The sequence below is a fragment of the Aspergillus luchuensis genome, chromosome 8 (assembly GCF_016861625.1).
Source record: "Aspergillus luchuensis IFO 4308 DNA, chromosome 8, nearly complete sequence".
In the NCBI taxonomy this organism is placed as follows: Eukaryota; Fungi; Ascomycota; class Eurotiomycetes; order Eurotiales; family Aspergillaceae; genus Aspergillus; species Aspergillus luchuensis.
The window spans coordinates 938,671-964,412 of NC_054856.1; the positions used below are offsets into that span (position 1 = coordinate 938,671).

Here is a 25,742-nt window from a genome sequence, read left to right on the forward strand (position 1 = left end):
TAGACCAAGAACAACACCTTCTATCCCCCGGGCTACACGCGATCAAGCCATCATGTTACCAGGCCCGAACAAGCTGTTCCTGTTAACAGCAGCATTATTTGGACATGCCATGGCTCTACCAGCCACCGTAGATTACTATGGTGAGACCCTATCACACCCAAGTTTATACTGCACCAGTTCCACTAGAATCAAGATATTCTAACCCAACTCAATTAGTTCTCCCTAGCACCGGCTCCGTCCTCAACCTGGACGTCGCAGCCAGTAACATCACCTACACTGTGCAAGGTAATGACACTATCCATACCATAGCCGCCAAATACAACGTCGGCGCCTGTGACCTCGCCCGTCTGAACGTCCTCTCCGACCCGAACTTCCTATACGAGAACGAGACCCTCCGGATTCCCGCCCGCGCTACCTTCCCCGACGACTACTCCTGCTTCAGCACGAACAACACCGACGCAACAGCTACATGCATCTACGGCGGTCCTCACGTATATACCATCTTACCCGGAGATACGATTCAGAAGATCGCCAACGAGCGGTACAATATCACAACGGATTCGATTCTCAGCTTCACTGCGCAGACGGGCTACATTGCTGCTTTGAACCCCGGTATTTATGATGTGCTGGAGACCGGGCAGACGGTGAAGATCCCGAGTTGTGATAATTCGGCGTGCACGATGGCGGACTTTACATTTACGTATGGCACGTTGCAGGATTTTGCCACGGCGTATAATGTTAGTGTGGGGCAGATTATGTCGTTGAATTTGGGGTATAATCATACGGATTATATTGCGCCGTTGGGTGTTGTGTATGATTGTACTTTGTTGGATTAAGTGGGATATGGGGGTTTTGGTGTATGGAACTTCTAGGGCTATGAATTTTGCTTTGTTATAAGCTAAGATTGAGCCTCAAATTGGGAATGTTCCGGTCAGATACGCGAGTTTTATTCGCAGTCTTCTTACAAAGATCATTACCTTTTACTGCGGGTCAGAGTCCGCACAATGTTCAGTTTACATACACTGAAGATCGCCATTCGTCACAGCTCTAGTTCAGTACTGGCCATGAGATGAGCGGAGTTATTCGATCGTACCGATAACAGGCTCTGCATGGGCCGGCTGATCCTGCCCACTCGGCTTCCGATCTCGGCATTCCTCTCCACGGAGCTGCACCAATTCCGTGTCACGATGCCTCCTAGCCTCTTCAATCAATGCAGCAGGGTTCCAGATTGCCAGCGTCAAGCTAGCAATGAACATGACTAGAGCATCCAGAATAATTGCATAGATCTCGTGCGTGAAAAGATATCCCTCCCACCCATTCATCAGCTCCATGCTGCGGTAGATTCCCCGCGCTACCATGCACGTGCATGCGATCATCAGGGAAGATGTAATTTTTCGCAGGGATGAATTCCGTGCAATCTGGTATATGGCGCGGTAGATCACGTATTCGAGTAACGTAGTAAAAACGCAGGTTGAGACGAGTTGCCAGATGATTCCTGCTACCATTGTGTAGGTGCCTGGCCAGTAGGAAGTGTGTGCGCCGAAAGCAGCACCAGCAATACCACCGCCCACAGCTTGGAGAAGAAGACTCCAGAAGTCGACCGTCATGAAGATTACCAGGTATTGCTTGGGTGTAAGAGGGGATTTATCTTGGCCGATTATAGAAACTATCTGACCGAGAACACTGTAGACACCGGCTGTCGTGAAGGCGGGCGCTGTAGTAGTAGTGCGTAAGTTTGGATCCAGTCTACCGCGACCAATTTTAAGGGAATAACAGACCCATTATCAGAGCAGCAAGCTGCATCTCCAGCAGCCTTACGGAATATGGACAGCGCCAGGCTACTGTACGGGCGAGCCATCCGGTAAATTCCCCGAAGGCACCTAGTGAGAAGGCCAACCCTAGCCAGAGGCATTTATATTTGAGTCCTTGCCATACATGAACTGCAAAGAGGCCGGCGAAGAGGACCATGAATATAACACCTGCCACAATAGAAGGCCGGTAACCGAAAGGTGTGACAATATCCGGGTCGTATGAAACGCATTGTGACGTTGCCATGGCATTGGCTGGTCGTTGTTCAATTTGCTCGGATGAAAATGTGGTGGCTCAACGGGTAGACGGGGGAAAGTTTTAGGATGGATGGAACGGAAAGAGGTGAGGAGATAGCAGGTCGCAGGATTTCACTATTATTGGGCAGAATTTCACCAATGGCAGGCAGCAAAATATATTTCCATGGCATGCATGGGTGGGATCAAAATCAGCGAGTCCGACTGGGAGCAGCAGGGGTCCCCTGCTAGTCTGGGTTAAATTTAGCCTGGGTGGGGACGGACTGCGATACATCTATCATCTACCGCCATTCTTAGATAATATGTTCTTAGCAGTCACCAGGGCGCTAAGCTAAGGTCCACCCAAAATCAGAATATTCCCCGTATATACTTCTATGATAGTCGTCGTCCATAGTGTATTTGGTGGTCCAGAGCGGTATAACGCGTGCGCCGCTCATCCAAGTTCTGATGTGTCTGTCAAACGTCGGCGTGACCATGTGGGACTAACATTGTCATATGAGGAGAAGATGTGTATCTAGTGATCTTATCATTGGAGGTAGACATACGTTAGTGGCGAGCCACCTGGATTGACACCTAAACATTATTATCCCACTAAATGTAAACCTCACCTCTTTCTGGTCAGAGGCAATGAATTTGGTGATGACACTAATGCTTACGCCTGCGCCTGAAACGTACTAGAGGATCTGGTTAGTGTGCCATATATAAATCTACAAGTGGCAGTGCCGAATGCCTGATCGGGTGGTGATATCTTTCCGAGGCCATGACAGTTTACTATTGTTTCCTGAAAACATGACTTCACCTAAGCCAGGATATGGCAACCATATCGTCAGTAGGCACCCGTAGTGTGTGTTTTCTTTATCGTTCTTCACTAATGTCTCGCCCGGATGCCGAAGCCGACGACTCGTCTTCTCTGTATGTATTGGTTAGTAGGTGCTGTAGGCTTGGAGAAGCACAAAGCTATCCCAACGAATCACACTCCAAGAAGAGTATCGAATGTGGTGTTGCTCATAGAACCAAATGAAAGCCGGAAATACCTCCAAGGGTACAGCCGACTTTGTCTCAGTACCAGAATAGGGAAAATATGTGATGACTTACGCCTCATTTTTAGAAAGTCCTTCCGGGGGGATACACTCGAACTGGCGAACATGGAAGTTTTCAGGAGTATGCTCCCACCTTATCACCCCAAGGACACTAACCGCCTCTCTAGCAATCCAATGATAACGAAGAGGGTTGTCGAGGGTTGCATACACGTTTGGGATTATGTTCCCCATCATGGGCCGGTTATGAAAATTCACTTCATCACCATGCAGAATAATTCCCAATAATTTATGGTTCCCGTGACCCATTGAGGCATCCTCGTCCAGAAATCGCGCAGCCAATGTTCTTTCCGAGCCATTTCCTCCGGAGACTGTTCGCCCTCCGAAGCAACAAAAACGAGGAACACACCAAACCCGCTGTTCCGCGAAACCAATATTATATCCGTCGAATCTATACCCTCGACCGTCGAAGACTTGAACCGAACTTCAATAGAGAAGCCGTCGGGTCGCGAGAAAGTGTTTCGAAATTGGTTGATCCAGTATATAGTTCTCGGATTAGCTGGGATTATGGAACCCGAGGTGCAGAGAACATTGTTGGTAAACATGATGGTAGGAAAGCCAGCATCCAGCTAAGCCCGGTTCAGGAAGAATACTTGATAAGAATATGATTGCTGCATGCGTTCAGATCTGTCATTTATACTGTATATCCAAGCAGAGTTCCATATGCGACTGCTAATGTCACTGGGGGTTTCCGTTATTACACTACGGTCTTTGGGCACCATTTGGGACCGACCATGGCCTCTGTTGCTGTTAGAGCGCTTCTCACCGATAAGAATCCACTTTCTTAATGAAGTCCAAGTCTGATACATTTAGAAGGTAAATATGGCTTCTTGAAATCTAGAGCCTATCTTAATGATGGGATTCCCCGCGTGCAGGTGTGTTGTGGGGACATAATGCACTGCCTACAGCATAAATTGAGTTGGTGGGGCGGCGCCCCAGCTTGGCTCGAGGCTAGGATTGTTCCGATCGAAAGTTTGCCAGTGGAAGAATTTGGCCCATCATTCCTCGCCCACACCCCAAATGCACGGTTTTTTCTTGTCTGATATATAGGTAGAAGGAGTGGCTCGCACGCATTCCTGCTACCCCAATTTTCCTCACGATCCGTTGTTGGCACCTATATATATCGTCGAAGCAGTGTACTAGGTACATCAGAAATATTGAATTGATCATAAGTAAAATCAAAGAAGGGAAAGGAATTCATCTCGAGATAAATATGGCAGACGAGAACCTTATGACTAGACTATAATACGCAGGGCAAACCATTAAAACTATAGTAGTAGTAGTAGTAGTAGTAGTAGTAGTAGTAGTAGTAGTAGTAGTAGTAGTAGTAGTAGTAGTAGTAGTAGTAGTAGTAGTAGTAGTAGTAGTAGTAATTATCCTCAAATTTAGCACAGCTAGTTATTCGCACTTTGCTATCACTAATAGTCAGAAAGATTATCTTACTACAGTCTCCTAGTACTCGCTAGTATTTTTCATCTCTGACTAGGTACAGGCAGTATATCATCATATGAGTTTATACAAGAATAATAATTTTATCTTTTATATTACAGCCCGGTTACTTAACCTTTACTGAGATTTTTCCGGTTTATCAGCCATCGTATAATATAAGTATGAAGGTCTGTAGAGAGAACTGCACGGGGGAAAAATCTTAAAATTCTTATTATACTAACTTGGTATAAAACGGTGAAGGAGAGAGAGATACAAATAGGCACTATACTCCATGACCTCTCTTAATATATTTTAAATATATTCTTCTTCCTGGTACTGGGCGTGTGTCTAGTCTCCTCTCTTTTACTAGTAGTCATAATAGCTGCTGCAGCTGAACCTACTACACTTGCATATCTAGCATCAGGAACCTCCTTTTCAGATGTTTCGTAACTGTGTCATTCTGGGTGATTACCACCATACCATCCGGCCGCCAAAAAAAATTATTGTGCATCATCCGTGAATCGAACACGGGCCTCATCGATGGCAACGATGAATTCTACCACTAGACCAATGATGCTTGAGCTGCGGACCATTGCGCTATCTGATTCGCTGCTTCATTAGGACCTGTATATATCAATATGATTTCTCAACTAGAATCTCAACCCGAAAGTTTTAGTACTTCTGGTCACGTGCTTCGATGTTTTCATAACAAAAAGGACCGTCTTACCCCGCATATTGGTTCCTGGTAATGAGTGGAAACGGTTACCAGCTCCTCTCCGTCCCTTGGCACCCGCGAATGTCTCCTCGATGGAGTCCGCCGCGAGATACTTTCTTCTCAACTCAATTGGAGCCGGTACCGTGATGGTCAGGTTTGGGCCACATTACATTCTCAATGGCATAAATACCGAAGCCGATGGGAGGCGCTGTCCATAGCCGATCTTTAGTGCCATAGCCGATGAGAATGTAGATTACAACTAATCTTCTAGGGCTCAACTGCTACTATTTCTCATCAGTTTACGGTTATGGTCCTGTCGGCAAAGGGGTAAAAGTTCATCAGTAGCCCGTATGAGCACGACTTCTCCGCGTAGTATCGGTAATGGATTGTTTCCTGGATAGTTCTAGTTTTTCGACCTTGCCTGCTGGTATAAAAAGGTGAACAATTTCTTTCATCAATCTTGCCCATCGTTAGCAATTCTCCAATCTTGACAATAAGTTCCACTCTTTTGTCTATTCATCATTATTGCATCGTTTGTGCTACCATGTCTACCACTTCTACCGTCACTCAAACCGTCCTTTGCTCCAGGCCGAACCTCAAAGTCATTAAAAATGGTTTCGGTGCCGAGATTACTGGCCTGGATTTCACTTACGGTGTCACTGATGAAGCGTTTCGCTTTATTGAGGATGCGGTAAAGAAGGTTGGTAGGAAACTGGTAACGAATTCGTGCGAAACCATACACTGAGACTGTTACAGTATGGCTTTGACGTTGTGCGTAAGACAAACCTCGTCGACGAGACTCACCTCGAGCTGGCTCGCAAGTTTGGTGAACTTGACGATGTAACTCCGTACAATAAGGCGGGTCGTGTGCATCGCCTCAAATACAACGAGCTCTTTGACGTGGGGAACATCGAACTTGACGGCTCCATTGTGGATCTAAACAGCCCGCGAGGCGAGGCGAATAAGGTATGTAGCAACACTCCCATATAGTACCTGTTCGGAAATAGAGAAAGACGAAAAGAACTGACTGTCTTCAGGGTAACTCTCTGTTTCACACGGACTCTAGCTTCAACCCTCGCCGAGCCGGTTACTCTCTTCTACTTGCCCATGAGCTTCCGCCACCCGGGACTGGGGGCTCTACTGCCTTTGCCGACATGAGGGGCGCCTACCGTGACCTTGACGACGATTTCAAGCACTTCCTCCACGAAAGAAACTTCATTGCCCGTCATTCCATCCTGCATTCCAAGAAAATGGCTGCTCCGGAGCATTTCAAGGATGTTAACCCTACGGACCATTTTATGTCCCGCCACTTACTACTGCAAGAGCACGAGCGCACCGGCATTCCCACTATTTACCTAGCCAAACACATTCACTCTCTCGAAGGTGTCTCCCCGGAAGAATCCCAGAAGATCCTTGAAAGGCTTTTCGAGCACTCCACTCAAGACAAGTACGTCATTGAAGTGGAATGGATGAATGTTGGTGATATGATTGTCTGGGACAATACATGTACGATGCACCGTGCCATCAGTGGCGAGTTCATGACCAAGTACAGGAGAGACATGCGGCGTGCCACTGTGCATGATGACAGTAGTTTAGCATGGGGCCTGAATCCCAAAAGCGATCAGCGGATGGGGCTCCCTTAAAGCGTCAACGTACTTTATACCTAGTTTAGGCTAACCTCGCCATTGTCGCAATGAGATTATATCGTAGATAGCAACAATCAACTTCAGGCACCCGAGAATTGATAGTCATACGAATTCTCAGTACGCAGTCATCTTTACGTAGTGATAAGCACTCTGCTTTGTTGTTGTCGCCACAATCCCGTAAGACACGGCTTCGGCAATGGTTATCGGCTATAGCCGAAGTTCTCCACATCATCCCCCGCGTACCCTTGAAAAGATCTCATTCTAAAGATTTGTCGAAATCACTACCTATTACCGATGGATAAGAGAATTCCGCAATCATGACTGCCAGTACAGGTAAGAGGTCGTCTCGTGCCTGCCTGCGATGCCGTAAGCGCAAAACCAGATGCGACCTGTAAGGATGCTGTTTACATCTGCCCAAGTAGGGGCTAATACGGCTATAGTGATACCATCGGAGAACCAGGCAAAGCTCCCTGTGTCTTTCGCCATGATACTAAGAGCCAATGTGTCCTCATCAAGTCCAGGCGAGGGGGAAATTTTCGCCAGCATCAGCACAAGTCGGGCACTTCGCGACGGCAGAAGACTCCGCTGCCAACAAACTCCGGAGACTCGAACGGGCCTGACGTGGAACCGGCTAATAGCGTGTCTGATGTGACCGAAAGTTCATCAAATGGTGAAGACAGCGTTGGCAGACAGAATCCTGGAGATGTACTAGCTATGGAACTCCGGAATCCATCTGATGCGCTGCAAATACTAGCAATGTCTGGTCAGGTCCGGTCCGGAAGTCGGCTTCAAGCTCAGTTCACCAGCACGGCAAACTTAGAGGAACAATTGGACGCGGCAGCTCACAGAACAAGCGCGTCAGACACCAACCATTCTCAGGACTCTCAAAGCCACCAGAGACCTTCGGCCACTATGTTTGATGACTACGACTTGGTGAAGAGAGGCGTATTGCGCCCGAGCCTTGTATTTGAGCTACTACATGAGTTAGCCACACTTCATAAAACCTCATCTGTGTCTACTGACAGGGACCAGATATCACAATTATTATCATCCGTATTGTCCGATCGTCCCTTCTCATTTGCTGGTTTCATCAAGAATGGGCCAAACTCAACGGTCTGAATACTTTCTTCTCACAGCTATCCTCACCATTGCGTCGAGAGACAATCCCCACCATTCACTCACCCATCGTTATTGCTGGGATCACACCCAACGTCTCCTGGTTGATGTACTCCTGGCACACCCCTGGACCCAAACGCCAGCAACTGTCCAGGGACTGTTACTTTTGGCGGAGTGGCTTCCCCATATTCAAGTTCAAGAAACATCATCTGAATCGTCCAAAAATCTGTTTAGCGAAGATAGAACAGCTTGGTCGCTTGTTGGGCTCGCAGTCCGGCAAGGCTATCTCCAGCGCCTCGACCAGGCCGCCTTTCGTAGTTTTAGTCACAGTGGGTCAAAGCAACGAACAGAGCAAGACAGGATTGTCTGGGCATGTAAGTCTTCATATCTTTGACATTGGCTTTCAATGTATGTCCTAACCTCAGTTCCAGATATTTTTATTGCCGATCGTCAGATATCAGTCCGACTTGGGCAGTCATTCTGGTCCCGAGGCCCGTCTCTTGCCGCAAAATTTACCGCCGACGATTTCCCCAGTCTTCAGCCTCGTCCGGAGAACGACAATGAGGACTATGCATCGTGGCTGCAAGCCTCTATGGAGCTGATACAAAACTTGCATAATGCTCATGCAATTCTTTACTCATCCAAAGACCGAACATTGGCAATGGTCTATGAAGGTGATTACGCCCGGTATCTTGATGACTTTCGAACTTCCGCAACCACGTGGCGCTCGGCATGGGGCAATCTAGCTGTGTCCGCTAAGATAAGGACAACTCTTCTTATCATGTACGAGTATATTTGCCTTTACACGAATGCCTTTTCCTTCCAGGCGGTCCTAACAAGGGCTTCTCGCCCATATGGATCATCCAACAAGGGACAGCAGAGTGAGCGCCCATTTGCCGACATATTATCCAAAGGCATCATGGCATCCCCCGATGGTCGGTACATATTTGATGCTATTAGCGCAGCGAGGAATCTGTTGGCTCTGATGAATAGTCTTGATCCGCAACATGTACTATGCTACCTACCGTCTCGTTATTACTTGTAAGGTTTTTTACCATCCACATTTACCTACTACTTACGCCTATTTGCAGATATGGTGTCTATGCAGCAGTCCTACTGCACAAAGCAGACCGAGCAGGGGCATTCCAATCCGAAGAACAGAACCAAGAGATTACCAACTTAGCCCAAAAATTCATATCTGTTCTGGAAAAGGGAGCGTCGACTGAATCACACATCTGCCACAGTTACAGTCGGATGCTAAGGCAACTATGGAGCCGGCGGGAAAAGAAGAATACTAAAGCTTCACGCAGCCAAGATAACATAGAATTGAACCTTGGTGACCAGCACAATCTCTCAACTCCCCCACAATCGTTTCTATTGGCTCAAGAGCCCGATAATCAGACATTCGCCGATGGCACCTTGGGCGACGCTTGCATCTCACAACAGATAAGCCCTCTACCAATGGAAAATGATGTGTCAGAGTTTCCCTCTGTTGAGGGTTATTTCCTTGGTTCGTTTATGCCTGGTATCGCTGACTTTAGCACTCCTAATTTCGATGAATACTTGGCCCAAGAATACACCTTGATCGGTGGTGCAGATGGTCCCCAAAACTGGAACTCAGTAGATCCTAATGTGGATTCTCACATTCTTGATTTGTAGTACTACAATGACAACAGTATTTACAATCGTGGTGCGGGTCACTGCATCGTTTTGGATTTCACGGAATCCCGACCCTTGCACATTCATGTGACCTTGCCTCTCCAACACACTTCATGTAGTTTGGATATTGCGCGTTATTGGAAAGAAAGTGACAATATTATCTAAATTTTCAAGAGCTCAATCATGATAGGATACTTCGGCAAAGGCCCCGCAAAGCTTCGCGCCCGCGATAAATGCTAGTCCCGCCTAATATAGATAGCGTCGGACATCCCGGTTTTGCCCATGGCTAGCCCTAAGCGGCCCATAACGCTATCACGTTTCGCGGGCCATGTGGCCCGACAAGCTCTTTGGCCTCCCATGTTTGGATGCCACTAGTCTGGGCCACCGAGCTACCTGTCTTAGCAGCAGGAGAGAAGGTCAGTTTTACACACGAACACCCCAACTAAGCTTATTCTATCTTTGTCCATACATCGCCCAGTAGCTGAGAATAAAGTGTAAAGAGCGATGCCTAAAATGCTTCCGTCCACGCCAGATGTCTATATTTTGCAGGAATGGGGGAATTACCACACAGTGTAGATAATGGTTTAACTGGGCTTGTCACGAGGGGAACATGGGGAGCGGGGATTTCTGCCGACCCGTGGGTTAGTGTTGGTAGTATCCCGCTGTCTCAATTAGGGCGGGGTTGAATTTCCCGGCTATATTGATTGCCACGCTGGCCAATCATATGGTGAACTCAAATTATCTCTTCGTAGCCTGCTTGATAAGAATTGATATCTGCATTTTCCAGTCCGTCAATATCTGCTTCCCACTTACCGTTGCTACCAGTGAGGGTACCTCGCATGCCATGCTTGACCTGCATCCTGCAGTCTCTTTGAACGACGCCACCAGCATGAAGTGATAAGCATACAAGCCAATTGCATGCGTGTACCGAGGGATGTGGCACAGAAACTTCGTCGCAGTCTCATTGGCGGGATGTCTTGCGTTCGTAAACGATTGGCGCCGCCCTAATGCAAGCGGAATGCAAGCGATAGCATCAGGTGCGTGTGTGTTATCTTGCACCAATATGGTGTGCTAAAGCAGAACGCATTCGACACCTTCGTGCTTTCAGAATATAAACAGAAGGTTAAATTTATATAACAGTGCTCCCGAGGGAGATTCCATCTGTCAATTCATAACTTTTACACATCATTCGTACTCTCCCATGTATCCTTAGATTGGCCCACCTTAGGTTACGGACAAGATGGCCGACTACAGAGAGCCCATCTCCTTGAGCAGCCATTCCGATAAGGAAAAGGCTGACGCAACGGGTACCAAGATCGATGAGTCCGATCTGCAATCTCTATTAGATCAATTGCGGCAGATTGTGGCTGAAAATGAACTTGACGTCAACTTCCCTGTTCAGATCATCGCTCAGGCGCGCGAGATGCTCGACGCCGATACCAAGCATATTGATCTCTCTCAGCTGCAGGAGGTTATGTCAGATATTGAAAAACATCGTGACCTCATTGAGAATGACTCTCCCTATCCGGAGGTCCGCGCTGTGGTCGACCCAACCGATGACCCTGAAATCTCGGCCAATACTTTCCGAGCGTGGTTCCTGGGCATGATAGCTACCATCGTCTTCACGGGGGTCAACCAGTTCTTCACCCTGCGCTATCCCACTATTGCCATATATTCGATTGTCGCTCAATTGCTGTCCTACCCCTGCGGGGTCTTCATGGCCAAAACCCTGCCTACGCGCCAGTGGAACCTGTTTGGCTGAAAGTTCAGTCTGAATCCCGGCCCCTTCAACCAGAAGGAACACATGCTCATCACTGTTATGTCCAATGTCTCCTTCGGCGGTACCAATGGCACAGCCTACGTGACGTACATCTTTCAGGTGCTGAAAGCCAAATCCTTCTATAACCTGACGTCGCTGTACGATCAAGCCGGTTTCCAAATCCTCGTTACGCTATCCACACAACTACTGGGCTACGGCTGTGCCGGCGTGGTACGCCGATTCCTAGTGTACCCACCGTCCATGATCTACCCGAAATGCCTCTCAACCATCGCTCTGAACAAAGCCCTACACAGTGATGAAGGTCGCGAGCGGGTCCACGGCTGGAAGATCAGCCGATACCGCTTTTTCATGTACTGCTTCATAGGCATGTTCTTCTACTACTGGTTCCCGGGGTATATCTTTCAAGCCTTGTCGTACTTCAACTGGATCAACTGGATCGCCCCGGATAACGTCAAGCTAGCCATCATTTGTGGGACTATCACCGGGCTTGGCCTCAACCCCTTACCCACTTTCGATTGGAACATCATCTACGCACTCTACGACCCGATCATCTATCCCTTCTACGCATTGGCCAACATTGGTATCGGCACTATCCTGGGAGCCTTCTGCGTCATTGCCCCCGTCTACTTCAGCAACGTGTGGAAGACCGCTTATTTCCCCATCATCAGCAACGATGTTTTCGACGACACGGGCAACACGTACAATGTCACCCGAGTGCTGAACAGTAAGGGCGAATTCGACCTAGAAGGCTATGAAGGTTACAGTCAACCGTATCTGACGGCCGGGTACTCCGTCATGTTCTTTTTCTTCTTCGCCATGTACTTGGCAACTATCGTGCACGTCGCACTCTACAACCGGCGCGAGATCATGAAGGGATTTCGCGCCCTATGGAAATGGGCCAGTGCGCGAGAGGAGCACGAGGACGTCCACAATCGCTTGATGAAGCAATACAAGGAGGTCCCGGAGTGGTGGTACCTGGTTGTGCTGGCTGTCGCGTTCGTGTTCGGCTGCATTGGCGTCGCCAAGTACGACACCGGCATGCCCATCTGGGGTATCGTCTTCGCCATCATCCTCTGCCTCGTGCTGCAGATTCCATACGGCATGGTCTACGCCATCACTAACTCTGAGGTAACGAACAACGTTATTGCCGAGTTCATTGGAGGATACGCCATCACCGGCAAACCCGTCGCCAACCTCCTCTTCAAGGCATTCGGATATATCGCCTGTGCCCAGTCCATCCAGTTCGTGGCTGATCTAAAGCTGGGCCATTATATGAAGATTGCCCCGCGAGTGATGTTCGCAGCCCAGCTGGTAGCCACTATCGTCGGTGCATTTGTCTCCCTTGGAGTAAATGTCTGGGCCCTGGCCAATATCGAGGACGTGTGTTCCACCACCCAGCCGGACAAGTTTACCTGCGCCGGTAAGTCATCCTATCCCCGCAAGTTGATCTTTCCCCCCACACTGTCCCACATTCCCATTTTCTAATCACATAAAACAGGCGCTCGAGACTTCTATACCTCCTCTGTAATCTGGGGCGCCATCGGCCCACGCCGCCTCTTCGGCTCAGGACAGATCTATAACCCACTGCTATACGGCTTTCTCGTTGGCGCCCTCCTTCCCATCCCTTTCTACTTCATCACCAAATGGCGCCCCCGCTCCATTCTCCGATACGTTTATATTCCGCTGGTATTCTACGGGATCTGCGATATCTCACCGTACAATGTCACGTACGCGTGGTGTCCGATGGTGGTGGGCTTCATCTTCAACTATTGGATCAAGAGACGGTGGCAGGCGTGGTGGGAGAAGTATGCGTATGTTTTCACGACCGCTATGTCGTGTGGAGTGGCTATCTCTGCCATTATTATCTTCTTTGCTGTCGAGTATAAGGAGGTTAATTTGAATTGGTGGGGGAATGAGGTCTCGTATGCTGGGTGTGATAATGATGGGTGTACGTTGTTGGCGATTCCGGAGGGAGGGAAGATCTGAGGTTGACTCTTTCTTTCTTCCTTTCTTTCTTTGAAATTGTATGTGGTTTTTTGTGTGTTTCATCGATGAAGGGGATGTGTGTATGTATGTAGAGGATAGTAGGAAGCAATAAGAGGAAGCATGGTGATGCATGTAGGGGCAAAGATCCGAAGCAATAAAAGGTCAAAAAAATGGGCGACACAATATTTCAGAGTCTAAGGCAAGGTCCTGATACGGATCGAACACGGAACCTCTCAACTAAGTGACATGAAAGACCCGACGCGAGTGATTAACCGTTAGACCACCCAGGTTTGCCCTGAGAGAGTGACACCGTGAAAGGTTTATGAGTGGGCCTACTTGTCGTGGGTCACCGCCTTAGGCAGGCTGCAGCTTGTTGATAGTGAATGGATTCGGGGTCATGTGAGTCATTTTGGGAGGGGGTATGGTGTCACTGCATGTATTGGTACCATATTCAGCTGTAGCAGACTACATGAGCTGGCTGTATTGTAATTGGTGATCTGGTAGGAGAAGGGGGGAAGGCCCTCTAGTAGATGTTAGCTACCGTATGGAGCGTGATATGACCTTACATATAAGGAGGGTGCGGATATTATATGGAATCGGCAGTTCCTTTCTGCTTGTATATATATATCAGATAGGTTTTTGAGGGCTTGTATATATATATTAGATAGGTTTTTGAGGGGTCCATTGCAATCGAACACCTTTTGTCAGGTTTCGTCCTCGAGTAATTGCCAGGTTATTGAGACTTTCGATCCGATAAACGGAAGAGACGGAACTGGACGATAAACTTGATTGGGGTTTCACTATTTATACACCTTCTCCTCTCTAAGCCTCTCCAACCGTTTCAACTTCCCTCGGAGATGCCCGATCTCCTCCTCCAGTTCCTCCCTCGAAGCCACCCAATACTTCAACTTCAATATCGCCGCAGAAATCAACAAAAACCCAATAGACACCAACGGAGACCACTGTCCCACTTGCTGCGGCGTCTCCTGTGATGGTCCATCTTCGTGGATATAATACTCAATCCACACCACGAAAGCGATGACCGTCAGCGGGCTCACGATAATGCTAAACACCAACGCACACAGTATTATAGTATCGAGAAGAAGCCTCAGCCACGATCCCAGGGCGTGTAAGGTAAAGAGACCCCCGGTAGGTCTCCACACAGAGAGCTTCTCCCTCGTTGAATCAATCAAATTGGTTCGATGAAGTTGAGACACGTATATTGCGGAGCGGAAGTCCTTCCTTAACCCGTTGAAGATGTTCTTCCTCTCAATCCAGATGCTGCGTACTTGAGCTGAGGGAAGACGTGATCGATACGGAAGGATCTTGAACAATAAGAGGAAGAAATTCACGATAACAGTAAGGACTATAAGACTGTAGATGTAGCGTTTAGAGTAGACGACTTCGTCCCAGAATTCGCTTCGTTGGTGAACGCGATAGTCCCCCGTGGCGACAGTCGCCTCAAGAGTGGTCTGTTGGCGCAGGATCTGCGTCGTGTTGAAGCAGGGATAAAAGCAGACGCCTGGTAACTGGTCAAACATGGTGCTGTTGCTGAATATTTCCCAGACACTGTTGTTCCAGGTTGAGGTACGCTGCCATGCCTCCCATCCGTCACTAGAGACGGTGCCCATGGGTGGAAGATCAGGGTAGCAAAAGGTGTATTGGATAGGGGTGTCGCGGAGAGTGGGCCAATATATCAGGGCACAGATAGACCCTGCAAGCATGAGAATGTGCCATAAGCCGAAAAGGATATAACGAGCTCTTTCATGGGAGAAAGCACGGGACCAACATTGAAGAGGAAGGAAGGTGAGGTAAGCTGTTACTACTATGGCGAGAACGGCGTCGGCGTCTAGCTCAAGTGCAGCTGGACTCAGTTCGATTTGATCGGTCCCAGTGATTAGCGATGGGAAGCTGTTCCATAGCGAGGTGTTATCGGAGACTAAGGGGATTGTTATGAGCTCGTAGGGATTGTGTTTAGCCGGGTTGGAAACGAGAATGAAGGCTTGGATAGCGGCGGTTCCGGCATATGTTGCTGCCGCACCCAGGAAGACGTCTGCGAGCCAGCCGGTCCAACGAGTGACACAAGTGGCTAAAAGGAGGGCATAGAAGAGATATCGCGGACACGAGTCGTAGAAGGTGCTGATGGGGTAGGCGCAGATGACCTCTTCCACTACGAAGAGAGGCGCCTCGCTTGTCTGGCTCATTCCAATGTAGCTGGTTGCATCCTCGCCAGGTATCAGTGTGTAAAATGTTTTCTTCGCACTGCCAGGAGCTGGCGGATTTCACCGATCCTCCCAGGGGGTGAATCTCGAAGAACAATTAAGGTTGATGGTTGAATCCTTGCCCAAGTGGATACTCGTGATGTCATCACACCCGGCAGAACTTCAACCAGCCCTATCACGAAGACTATGCAGGCAGAGGTTCCTAAACCGAGTTGAAGACATTTAAGTTCTGCTACTAGGCGCAAAATTCGAAGGCATCCGACCGATTATACTTCTCTTATCTCACCCACAAGGGTGCTCGTAACAAGTACCGAACGAATTGACCAGACTCACAGTAATTAGAGCGTCCGTGAGCAGAACAATTACAGCGGGATCATTTAACAGTGGATGAAGAAACTTTTAACCCAGCTGTAATTCATACATAAATTGTATAAAGATTATAGGTTGAAGCAAAAGATTCAAGTGAGATAATTTGAGATTTTACTTATAACGATCTTCTCATAATAAATACCTTGACGATGCTATATATATATATAGTGTAAAAGTAGCGGGATTTGAAATCGTGATTACTGAATCTAACTTACCCAAGGTTAGTCAGTCCTCAAACTTAGTGCCACAAAATGTAGTACATTTCTTTCTATTCACAATTTTCATTCATCACGAAGAGAAGAAGGAAGGTTAGAGAAGAAGAAGTAATAGAAAAAAATGTTAAGAAAGGAAAAAGATGTCCAAAAAAAAGAAGGTACAAGGCCCGAGCCGCGGATCGAACGCGGGACCTCTCGCAGATATGCTTGGGTTTGTATCCCTAAGCGAGAATCATACCACTAGACCACCCGGGCTTGTTATGTGCATTGAATGTAATAGAGCGTTTAATGTAATAGAGGAAATATAAGCTTTATCATATGAGAAGATCATGGGTCGCCAGATAGTAAACGGAAAACACATAAAACAATATTCGATCTTCAATAATGATGTCAGAAGCATATCCCAGTACCTGGAACTGCTACAGAATAGGCCTCGATATACAATTAAAAGTACGTTCATTAACGACACCATCATTATCACCAGTCTTCTGTGTACGTTTGGGAGTCACTCTGACCCTCCCTACTTATTTACTTATGAACAGAACTAAAGACACTCCTATCTTTTCAGTAAAAATGATCAGGAAAAAAAAGATGAGAAACTTTATCCTCAAACTGATTGAATGATCTATAACATCGCTATCTCAACCACTTGTGGTTTTGCGAGCGTTGCGAGCGTCACCTTCGGCACGGTGAGTTGAGTGAAGTAGCATTTCATTCTGGCTGCTATCGGCTGCTTCAATGTGAAAATACTTTCCTAGAAGTTGCAGGCGATCTGCAGATAGCTAGTCCTGTATGGCGCACTTAATGCCATCGGCCCCCTTGGTTTGGTTTCGTATCTCCAACCCGATGTCGACAGCCGGGGGCGAAGGGGGATGATATGCATAAGAATCATGATATATAATTTTTTTCAATGGTATAAGTATAGGGAGGTGCTGGTTCCACACTAACAACATGAATATCAACTCACTTTTTAACCCTAAAGCTACGTTATCTGCACCTTACAATTGCGCTAAACCCCTTTAGACAGAGTTTGCCACGCTCGGCACATCATTGCCCCTTCAAAACACGACCACATCTCCAATGACAACACCATACGGGTTGGAAGCTTGATAGAACCTCATGGAGCGCTCCCAGAATATAGCCTCTCAAGCATGTGTCGCCTGCAAAAGACAAAAACGAAGATGTGACAAACGGTTACCCCAGTGTAGCCTGTGCCTCCGCACCAGCCGCACGTGCGACTATGCTGATACCCCAAAGCCGCCCCCGACTGCGGCCGACCTCGAAACCCTTCAAGCAAGGCTAACCGAACTGGAAGAAAGACTTGGAAGCATCACCGAGCCAGATTCTCTGTCTGCTACAGCTGGCATTTCGAGCTCAAGCAGCCTTGCCACTGAACCTATCGGACCCAACCGAGAACCTACTAGCTTTCCGTCAGCTTTGTTTTTGGATATAGACTGCTATAAATGGTCCAATATGCAACTCCCAAGGCCAGCTGCCAATATTCCGATGGTCGGTAGCAAGCAAACTATCGTTACTTTGTCCGTACCATTATCACTGCAATCTTGCTGATGAATATACAGGATATACTCTCCATCCTTAATCAGCCCAATTTCGTTATGGACACAACTTCGCTTTACTTCGATACAATCCATCCGTGGGTGCCAATCGTTTCGAAGAAGCGACTGGACCTCGGCATCTCGCTGAAGGACGGTGGGCCAGACATTGCGCTGCTTTTCCTCGCAATGAAGCTAATCACCCTCCCACCACCGCCTGCTCCGGAGATAACCGGTGAACTTTATTCGTCTGCGAAAGGTTTCTTGGCGACCTTAGAAGCCAGTGGAGCTGTGTCATTTATCTACCTACAGGCTATGACTTTGATAGCCTTGTACGAGTACGGTCACTCCATCTATCCGGCGGCTTGGATGACCGTAGGAGCATGTGCCCGACTCACCGAGCTACTTGGTATTACACCTGGTAAAGATACGATGAAAATTATGAGTCCCGCTGTATGTCCATAAATGGTCCAAGGAAGGCTATGGGGTAAGATTGTCACTGATTATTTACAACAGACGACTTGGACAGAGCTGGAGGAGAGAAGACGTGTGTGGTGGGCTATATACATCCTGGATCGCACAATCTCCCTAGGCAGCCGAAGGAGGTTTTGCCTCCCAGAACCTGCAGATACAGATGTCCTCCCCGTGGATGATGACGCATGGGTGAATACACTCCTGCTCTTTATCTTGTATTGTTGTCTCTCGACTGATATCCTTCTTTTTCCCAATAGGATCTGGGTGATGTAGCCAACATAATATATTATCAGGTTACAACACCCCTTTTAACTCCTATGTCGCCCTTCTCTCGCCTCTGTCAGTCGGCCATGTTCATTAGTCGCGTTGCCGCACACCGCAGCGATTCGCCAGCAGGCCTTGCAGGCCATATCACTTCTGTTCTTAGCCTTACCGAGGACCTGAACACCTTCAGCTTCATTCTCGCCGAAGAGATGGACTCTTCCCCCACGAACGGATATATTAGACTCCTTGCTCCTCGGTGTCTGACATGGTCGGCCCTCTTTTTGCTGCTCGACAACTACTGCTGCCCAGAAAAACTTAGTAATGAACCAGGTTATACTACCTCCGGCGACGTTAAAGGACCGGACGAACTCGCCGCCCAGGTCCAGGCTACCCTGGTAGTGCGGAATATCAGCAACCAGGCGCACAGAACAACCACGGATATTATGGATTTTGTGACTAATCAACGTAACGATCAAATGGGGAGATTGAGCCCGTTACTACTGGATGCACTGTACTGCTCCATGGTGACATTCCAATGGGTCTATCGCGAAGGCGCCGACGAAGAAGCCAAGGGCCTACTAGCGGATGTAGAGGCTTGCATGGGGAGGTTGAGTCAACGGTGGAAGTTGGCGTCTGAGTATCTTGCTCTCAACGAGATTTATCGTGGAGCTGCAAAGTAACTTCGATGGTAGCATCAATATAACTCGTTTAAGATGGTGCTAGGGCGGCAATAATGAGTGTGCTGTCACATACCTCGTTATTGATATAGTATGTGTATTTGTCTGTTCAGTGCTGTTCTTAAGGCTCCAAGGTAAGGCCTCTAGGCCTGAGACTGCATTGGCAGCAGTTATTCTGCAACGACTCCTTCGATCGTTTGCGCTTTCATGCTCTTTCAAACGGCTTGTATAGGCTGAAGTGGAAAGATACTGACAGATTGCCAGTTTACGACCGGGGGAAATAAAACCCCAGCTAGGCCTATGTGTTATGTACGGGTCGAATAACCGAAAGGCACAGATTAAAGTGACACAATCGAGGACAAGTTGTGGTCAAGAAATTGACGACTGCGTAAAGTTGGAATTGCATGAGCGTCCGCACAATCAATGTGGTTTATCTCTGGTGCTTGCCGGGATGACCGCCTCTCCGACTGGCTTGGGTCCCTCCAAAGCTCACCCTGAGGACTGGTGGGTCGTTCCAAATATTTTGCCCGTTTTTGTCTCGAACTTTGTCATTTCAGGTCAGCGGGGGGTGCGGCCGCATCCAGCGGCAGAAAGAGACGCCACGGGAAACCGTATCTGAAATTAGGTTCGGCCATCCGAAGTAGGTTTGTTGCAAGGTGAGCTCTCCGGATGCACATAAAGAGCTATTTAATCCATCGGCTCCCACCACAACTAGACATCTTATAATTACTATCTCCCACATTCACAACCTCTGCCCGACACAATGAGCCTTAACTTTTCAATGAGATGCAGCACTGTTCTGCCTAATAAGCCAACATTAACTGAGAAGAACCTGCCGGACCAAACTGGCAAGGTGCGCAACCCGTATCACAATCCCCCCTCCCCGATCAATTAGCTGATTATCGAGAACAGGTGTTCATTGTAACAGGTGCCTCTGGGGGACTCGGGAAACTCCTCACCAAGATTCTGTACCAACATAACGGCAAGGTTTATCTTGCTGCCCGTTCCGAGACGAAGACCAAGGAGGCAATCGAAGAGATAACGGCAGCCCATCCATCCTCCAAGGGCGAACTGCTATTTCTCAAGCTTCAACTTGATGATTTGACCACTATCAAGCAGACAGCCACCGAGTTCCTCGCAAAAGAAATTCGCTTGGATGTCCTGTGGAACAATGCGGGTGTCATGATCCCGCCAGCAGGCTCTCGAACCAAGCAGGGCTATGAGCTTCAGTATGGAGTAAACAATCTCGGCCACTTTCTGCTGACCTATTTTCTCCGCCCAGCACTTGAGACTGCGGCAAACATCGCACCCAAAAACTCGGTCCGCGTCATCTGGGTCTCCTCGAGTGCTGCCGATGCTGCACCAAATCCTGCTATCGATTTGACTAATATGGACTACCACAGAGACGAGGGCGCTTGGATGAAGTACTGTCGGAGCAAGGCAGCTTCTGTAGTTCATTCAGCGGAGTTTGTGAGAAGAACAAAAGGTACTGGATTCATTAGCTTGGTGAGTACATCACGGCGTATACTCCGGCAGGCTTCATCAGCACTGACTGCAAACTCTAGTCTCTCAACCCTGGCAATTTCGTGACGAATCTCCAGCAAAATATGTCCAAAATGGAGCTCACGATGTTTGTAAGCTTGCAACCCGCTCTCATGAATTCTTTGTTTTTCTATTATACTCAGCTAATTTTTTTGGTAGAAACTCATCGCATCGGAGCCGATCAATGGCGCCTATACCGAATTGTTCGCCGGTCTCAGTGGCACTATTACAGAGGAGGATAACGGGGGATGGGGTGCGACACTCCTACATAACCTTACTCTACTGGACATACTCTAACCTGCTAACCTGTTCTCGTTAGTTTCGCCTTTCGGTAAGGTCGAAAAGGTCCGGAAGGACTTAGTGGACCCAAATCTCGGAGGGAAGTTCTGGGACTGGAGTTTGCAAGAAGTAAAACCTTATATGTAGGGATGTCAAATAAATTATTATGTTCTAGCACAGCTCCATAGAGGAATATTAGGATTTTATCAAATGTAAATGAATCAATATCCTTCCATACACTCTTTACTTGTCTTTGGTCAATTGGGATAACTTCAAGAAGGCTCGCGTGCTGATAGTGGCCAGGGGTTTCGAGATCCTCCGTGCCGAGTAGTATTATAACTGTATTTTTCAAGTTAAACCTGAATTAGAGTATCAAGTCTGGCTTATTGCCATTATAGGGGGGTTACGAGTATTATATAAGGGCTAAAGCATGCTTTAATTATTTTTCTACATCTATCCAGTAAAAGCCGATCGTCTTTCCCGAGCGTATTCTGCTAAGAGTGATCTCACTGTCTAGATGGATGCTCATGCTTCCTAGTTCTGTTGGGGTAGAGATCTACACGATGAGTCCCGCGCGGGAAATGCGGCCGCATAACCCGCACCCTAACGGGTTTGACCCAGTGGGACGGACTGATCCGGCAAACTCAAAAACTGAACCCAAGTGTTATATTATACGTATAATCGCACAGGTCCTGACACGTTCCCACAGAACCATGGATTATCGGGAAAGAATGATCACCGTTGTTAAGAAGCCTGTTGCACCGGGCGGCATATGCTGACGCGGAGGAGGCGGCCGCTGGCCTCAAGAGGGTCATTAAGGCGAATAATGCGAATAATGGGATAGGCCCTCACACAAAATGTCCTACACCTAGTATAGTGTCAAACTTATTCTGAAAGCAGCCCGCACCATAGAATACATTATTATCCTCAATACTCGATTTCTGGTTATTAAACCAAATCCACCAGTCAACCGCATCAGAACCATCAAGCCGACGCATCCATATATGCCTCCAGCTCCCTCTCTGTCCACTCCCAAAGCTTCTTCCCAAGTCCCAAATCTTGGGCATACTTACTCCCATCCTTTGCCTTCCCAACAGGAACGTAATACTGCCCACTCTGAACCCGGGGAGAAGTAGCAGCCCAAAGCTGATTCAGGGCCCCGGTCTCAACATCGACCCCTGTAACAAGGCTCGCAATCCACCACAGCATCCTCATAATAAAACTCCCCTGACCCATAGTAGTCGCCAAGTTTGTCCGCACGAGCCCCGGATGAACCAGCGGCACAGTTAACTGGGGATATTGTCGTGCCATCTCCCTCCCCCATAGTAGATTGGCCAACTTGCTCTGACCATACCGCGCAACAGTATTCATCCCCTCCGCGCGGCTTTTGAGCGTGTCGAACTGGATCCCAAATTCCGGAGCATAGTTATGCGCATAAGAAGTCAAAATAACTACTCTCACATCTGACCCTCCTAACAATGCAGTTGTCTTCAGCAGAAGAGGTGTCAATAGTTTCGCGAGTAGTGCGTGGCCCATATGGTTTGTTCCGAATTGTATCTCGTAGTCTTCATTGGTCAGGCCCGGGGGGACTGACATTATTCCTGCATTCAAGAGCAGGATATCAAGTCTGGACGACTCAGATAGAAACCTTCCGGCTGCTTGTTTCACAGAGTCTAGGGACGTTAGGTCCATGTCGAGGGTTTTGATGTTGACTGGTTCGGGAAGACCGCTTTTGATAGATGTAACTGCGGAGGCGGCCTTTTTAGGGTCGCGAGCCGCAAGCCAAATTTCCTTTGGTCCATGTTTGGCGAGCTCAATGATGGACTGCTTTCCTAGGCCACTGGTGCCACCTGTCACTAGGATGACTTTGTCTTTTAGGGAAGGGATGTCGGTTGAGGGGGTGAACGTGGATTTGGTTGACATGAGCATCTTTGCTCTGTAGGTGATCTGTTTGGATAGGACGCTTGATTGTTGAAAGATGTACGATGACGCTGTTTCGTTTGCTCTGGGACTGGCTGGATATTATAGTGAGGCTTTTTAAATCGCGATGCAGTGCGTCTGATGACCAACAATCCGTGGGCTTCCCGGACCCTAATTATAGTATGCCTGATCTCCACCGCGGCCGCTTCCTCCGCAGACTCACTCCATCAGCTGTCGTTGGCTTAGTTGTCATTGTAGAATGCGGCCGCCTTGCCCAACTTTAACGCATAGCAAAGAGGGCAGAATAAGAAATAAGCTCTAAGGATCATATTTGAAGAGCGTGAGAGTCTCCGCATGGGGTCTCTTGGGGGCTCGGTCTTGTCGCCGAGAGGGATTTCTTTGGCATATTGAATGATTATTCTCGGTTTATTACTAGTAGGAGTTTGGAGAGCCAGTTCAGTATTAATGATAACTTCCCTTTCTTAATCTTATTTCTTCTTATTCTTCGATTCTAAATTTTGGATCAGTATTACCTATGGACCCGAATATCCTGATCAAAGAGATACCGGAGTGGTTTGACGCACTGGAAGATAGACGTCTGCGCCCCAACTGTTCCCCTAAATGTCAGCCTACTGCTAAGTGATTGAAGCAGAGTTTTGTAAAGTCCGGTTGGTATTTGCATTGCTAAGTGTAGGGCGGTACTGGCCATGAGCTTTGACAAGGCAAAAAAGACTGTAAAAAATATAAAAACATACAACAGAAGGGATTCGCTGGTGGTCACCCACCCAACTACTAACCTCCCGGCGTGTGGCTTAAGTACGGCTGAGCGGACGGGAAGCCCTGTTTTCCACACCCTGTGGTCGCATGTGCTTATTTTATTATTGATGGCCCTTATATATTGTGTTCTAAATATGATGCAAGAATATACAAGAAACTAGAAGATCAGATATCGAGCAATATGCAGACTCAAGTTTAGGAATTCGACTTGCGCGCCAGCATGTGAATCACATTCCGCGCTTGATTTATATCCGTATCTCGGCCGATTGCAAATGCTATTCATACTGTTCTCTTTGTAAAAGAGATCCTAGTTACTCCCGCGAGGATATCTCATATCCAGCTTGTGCTGGACTAAATGTTTCTGCTAACATGAGTTTCTGAGTCTGATTTCATACAGCACTTAACACCGCATTGCTGAGAACTGCATGTCGATGAACTATCAAGACTATCTATGTCTCCCGAATGAGCACAGCCCTATAGCGCACCTTTCCATCTCTCAATTGGCTCATCGCCTCTTCTATGCCAGCGCTAGTGAACGGAAAGGTCATTATAGTTGGATAAATCTGCTTCTTCGCCGCAAACTCCAAAAGTGCCTGTGTACTCTGACGGGAAGCAACCAAGGAGCCCTGGATCTTACAGCCCTTGAAGCATAGCTCCAATGTAGGAATTGGAGAGGGCTCAAAAGTTGCAGTCAGGGGATAAATAGCACTAGGGCTATCCATGAGTGGTAGGATTCTGTCCACAACGTACCTAATCAGTCATATGCCCTACGCATGAAGTACCAGAAGCAACCGCAGAACAACTCACGAAGAATACTTCACATTAGCACTCCCACAAAGCAGGAGATGCTTCAATGGCTTAAATGACTGGAGAGGGCTTTCCGCCCGAAAGACATGGTATTCCGACGCGCCGTACTCCATAGCCTCTTGCCTCTTGGCCTCGGAGCTTGAGAGCACGACGACATGGTACCCCATAGCAGCAGCCAGCTTGATAGCCAGGTGACCAAGACCGCCCACGCCCTGTATGCCAACTCGATCACCAGGGCGCATGTCGAACCGCGTGAGAACTGTCCACACCGTAGCCCCTGCGCACATCAGGGGTGCGGCATGGGCAGATTCTATCTCGTCTGGGATGCGAAACACACAGTTTGCATCCCAGATAGCGCCGTAGCTGAAGCTGCCGTTGTTGAAATCGTTTGTGCCGTATTGTTTCTTTTCTCGGCAGTATTGGTCCATATCTATGAAACCCGGGCAAGGTTCGTTAGTATACTTCCAAGTTATAACAAGTCATCGAAATGAAATTTGTATAGATATCTTACCTTTCGCGCAGTTATCACATCGCGCGCAGATCCCATGAGTGAACCCAAATCCCACGCGGTCACCGATTTTGACCGTCCGCACGCCGGGCCCAATGGCCTTGATGATCCCCACACCTTCGTGGCCCAGGACTTGGCTTGTCTTCAAGTAGTGTTCATCAGTTCCGCAGACGCCGGATGCGAGGGTCTCGATGAAGACTTCGTTGTATTCGAGGTCGCTAGAGACTTTGTCGCTGACGATCTTGCCCTCGGGAGAGCCGCGGAAGACATCGTAGGTTAAAGCCATGTTATTTCTGAGAGACACGTTTGAAATAATGATTTAATAGATAACAGAAGAGACGGATGGATAGGAACTTGTCTAGGTATCTTATATACCACTTTCTCTGCCTATTCAGTTGTTGCGGAGGTATTCTCCGCTGCGGGTTTTATTGTCCGTCCCCGCCTGCCCTACATTGCGGGTTTTTGACCCGTCTCACCACCGTCAACTGTCTGACAAGCAAGTAGGTAGCTTACGGGATTGGAGAGGCACGATTGAAGGAGATCCATCGGTCATACGAGCACAAGTACGTTTTGGAGACATTGGATGACTACTAGAGTGATTATAGTCAGCTTGCGATCGATGTTGTGTTTGGACCAGATAGCTGA

General features: G+C 48.0%; 11 protein-coding genes and 2 non-coding genes across 13 annotated transcripts; 7 read left to right on the top strand and 6 right to left on the bottom strand.

Moving 5' to 3' along the window:
* Positions 1-52: 52 nt before the first annotated feature.
* AKAW2_80334S (uncharacterized protein) lies at positions 53-836 on the top strand (the record flags this gene model as incomplete). The annotated part of the gene is made up of 2 exons (XM_041681342.1): positions 53-140; positions 217-836. The coding sequence occupies 2 exons, from the start codon at positions 53-55 to the stop codon at positions 834-836; spliced, it is 708 nt and encodes a 235-aa protein (XP_041548295.1).
* A 243-nt stretch (positions 837-1,079) lies between these two features.
* Positions 1,080-2,055, bottom strand: AKAW2_80335A (RTA1 domain-containing protein; the record flags this gene model as incomplete). Its single annotated transcript, XM_041681343.1, has 2 exons — positions 1,080-1,714; positions 1,779-2,055. The coding sequence occupies 2 exons, from the start codon at positions 2,053-2,055 to the stop codon at positions 1,080-1,082; spliced, it is 912 nt and encodes a 303-aa protein (XP_041548296.1).
* A 3,039-nt stretch (positions 2,056-5,094) lies between these two features.
* AKAW2_t80007A lies at positions 5,095-5,165 on the bottom strand. The gene has a single exon. It is a non-coding gene; the product is annotated as a tRNA-Gly (tRNA).
* Positions 5,166-5,847: 682 nt separating this feature from the next.
* On the top strand, positions 5,848-6,946 carry AKAW2_80336S (TauD/TfdA dioxygenase family protein; the record flags this gene model as incomplete). The annotated part of the gene is made up of 3 exons (XM_041681346.1): positions 5,848-6,003; positions 6,060-6,269; positions 6,341-6,946. 3 exons carry the CDS (start codon positions 5,848-5,850, stop codon positions 6,944-6,946), a joined length of 972 nt encoding a protein of 323 aa, XP_041548297.1.
* A 320-nt stretch (positions 6,947-7,266) lies between these two features.
* AKAW2_80337S (uncharacterized protein) lies at positions 7,267-9,724 on the top strand (the record flags this gene model as incomplete). The annotated part of the gene is made up of 5 exons (XM_041681347.1): positions 7,267-7,340; positions 7,390-7,932; positions 7,982-8,439; positions 8,497-9,106; positions 9,157-9,724. The coding sequence occupies 5 exons, from the start codon at positions 7,267-7,269 to the stop codon at positions 9,722-9,724; spliced, it is 2,253 nt and encodes a 750-aa protein (XP_041548298.1).
* A 1,240-nt stretch (positions 9,725-10,964) lies between these two features.
* AKAW2_80338S (uncharacterized protein) lies at positions 10,965-11,486 on the top strand (the record flags this gene model as incomplete). Its single annotated transcript, XM_041681348.1, has 1 exon — positions 10,965-11,486. The coding sequence occupies one exon, from the start codon at positions 10,965-10,967 to the stop codon at positions 11,484-11,486; it is 522 nt and encodes a 173-aa protein (XP_041548299.1).
* Positions 11,487-11,543: 57 nt separating this feature from the next.
* On the top strand, positions 11,544-13,490 carry AKAW2_80339S (uncharacterized protein; the record flags this gene model as incomplete). Its single annotated transcript, XM_041681349.1, has 2 exons — positions 11,544-12,924; positions 13,003-13,490. 2 exons carry the CDS (start codon positions 11,544-11,546, stop codon positions 13,488-13,490), a joined length of 1,869 nt encoding a protein of 622 aa, XP_041548300.1.
* Positions 13,491-14,290: 800 nt separating this feature from the next.
* On the bottom strand, positions 14,291-15,694 carry AKAW2_80340A (uncharacterized protein; the record flags this gene model as incomplete). Its single annotated transcript, XM_041681350.1, has 1 exon — positions 14,291-15,694. One exon carries the CDS (start codon positions 15,692-15,694, stop codon positions 14,291-14,293), a length of 1,404 nt encoding a protein of 467 aa, XP_041548301.1.
* A 766-nt stretch (positions 15,695-16,460) lies between these two features.
* On the bottom strand, positions 16,461-16,551 carry AKAW2_t80008A. Its single transcript has one exon. It is a non-coding gene; the product is annotated as a tRNA-Pro (tRNA).
* An 864-nt stretch (positions 16,552-17,415) lies between these two features.
* On the top strand, positions 17,416-19,267 carry AKAW2_80341S (Zn(II)2Cys6 transcription factor; the record flags this gene model as incomplete). The annotated part of the gene is made up of 4 exons (XM_041681351.1): positions 17,416-17,805; positions 17,877-18,302; positions 18,366-18,512; positions 18,581-19,267. The coding sequence occupies 4 exons, from the start codon at positions 17,416-17,418 to the stop codon at positions 19,265-19,267; spliced, it is 1,650 nt and encodes a 549-aa protein (XP_041548302.1).
* Positions 19,268-20,027: 760 nt separating this feature from the next.
* Positions 20,028-21,232, top strand: AKAW2_80342S (uncharacterized protein; the record flags this gene model as incomplete). Its single annotated transcript, XM_041681352.1, has 5 exons — positions 20,028-20,117; positions 20,177-20,770; positions 20,830-20,898; positions 20,966-21,059; positions 21,126-21,232. 5 exons carry the CDS (start codon positions 20,028-20,030, stop codon positions 21,230-21,232), a joined length of 954 nt encoding a protein of 317 aa, XP_041548303.1.
* An 837-nt stretch (positions 21,233-22,069) lies between these two features.
* AKAW2_80343A (uncharacterized protein) lies at positions 22,070-23,014 on the bottom strand (the record flags this gene model as incomplete). The annotated part of the gene is made up of 1 exon (XM_041681353.1): positions 22,070-23,014. The coding sequence occupies one exon, from the start codon at positions 23,012-23,014 to the stop codon at positions 22,070-22,072; it is 945 nt and encodes a 314-aa protein (XP_041548304.1).
* Positions 23,015-24,231: 1,217 nt separating this feature from the next.
* On the bottom strand, positions 24,232-25,383 carry AKAW2_80344A (NAD(P)-dependent alcohol dehydrogenase; the record flags this gene model as incomplete). Its single annotated transcript, XM_041681354.1, has 3 exons — positions 24,232-24,517; positions 24,590-25,019; positions 25,101-25,383. 3 exons carry the CDS (start codon positions 25,381-25,383, stop codon positions 24,232-24,234), a joined length of 999 nt encoding a protein of 332 aa, XP_041548305.1.
* Between the last annotated feature and the right edge of the window lie 359 nt (positions 25,384-25,742).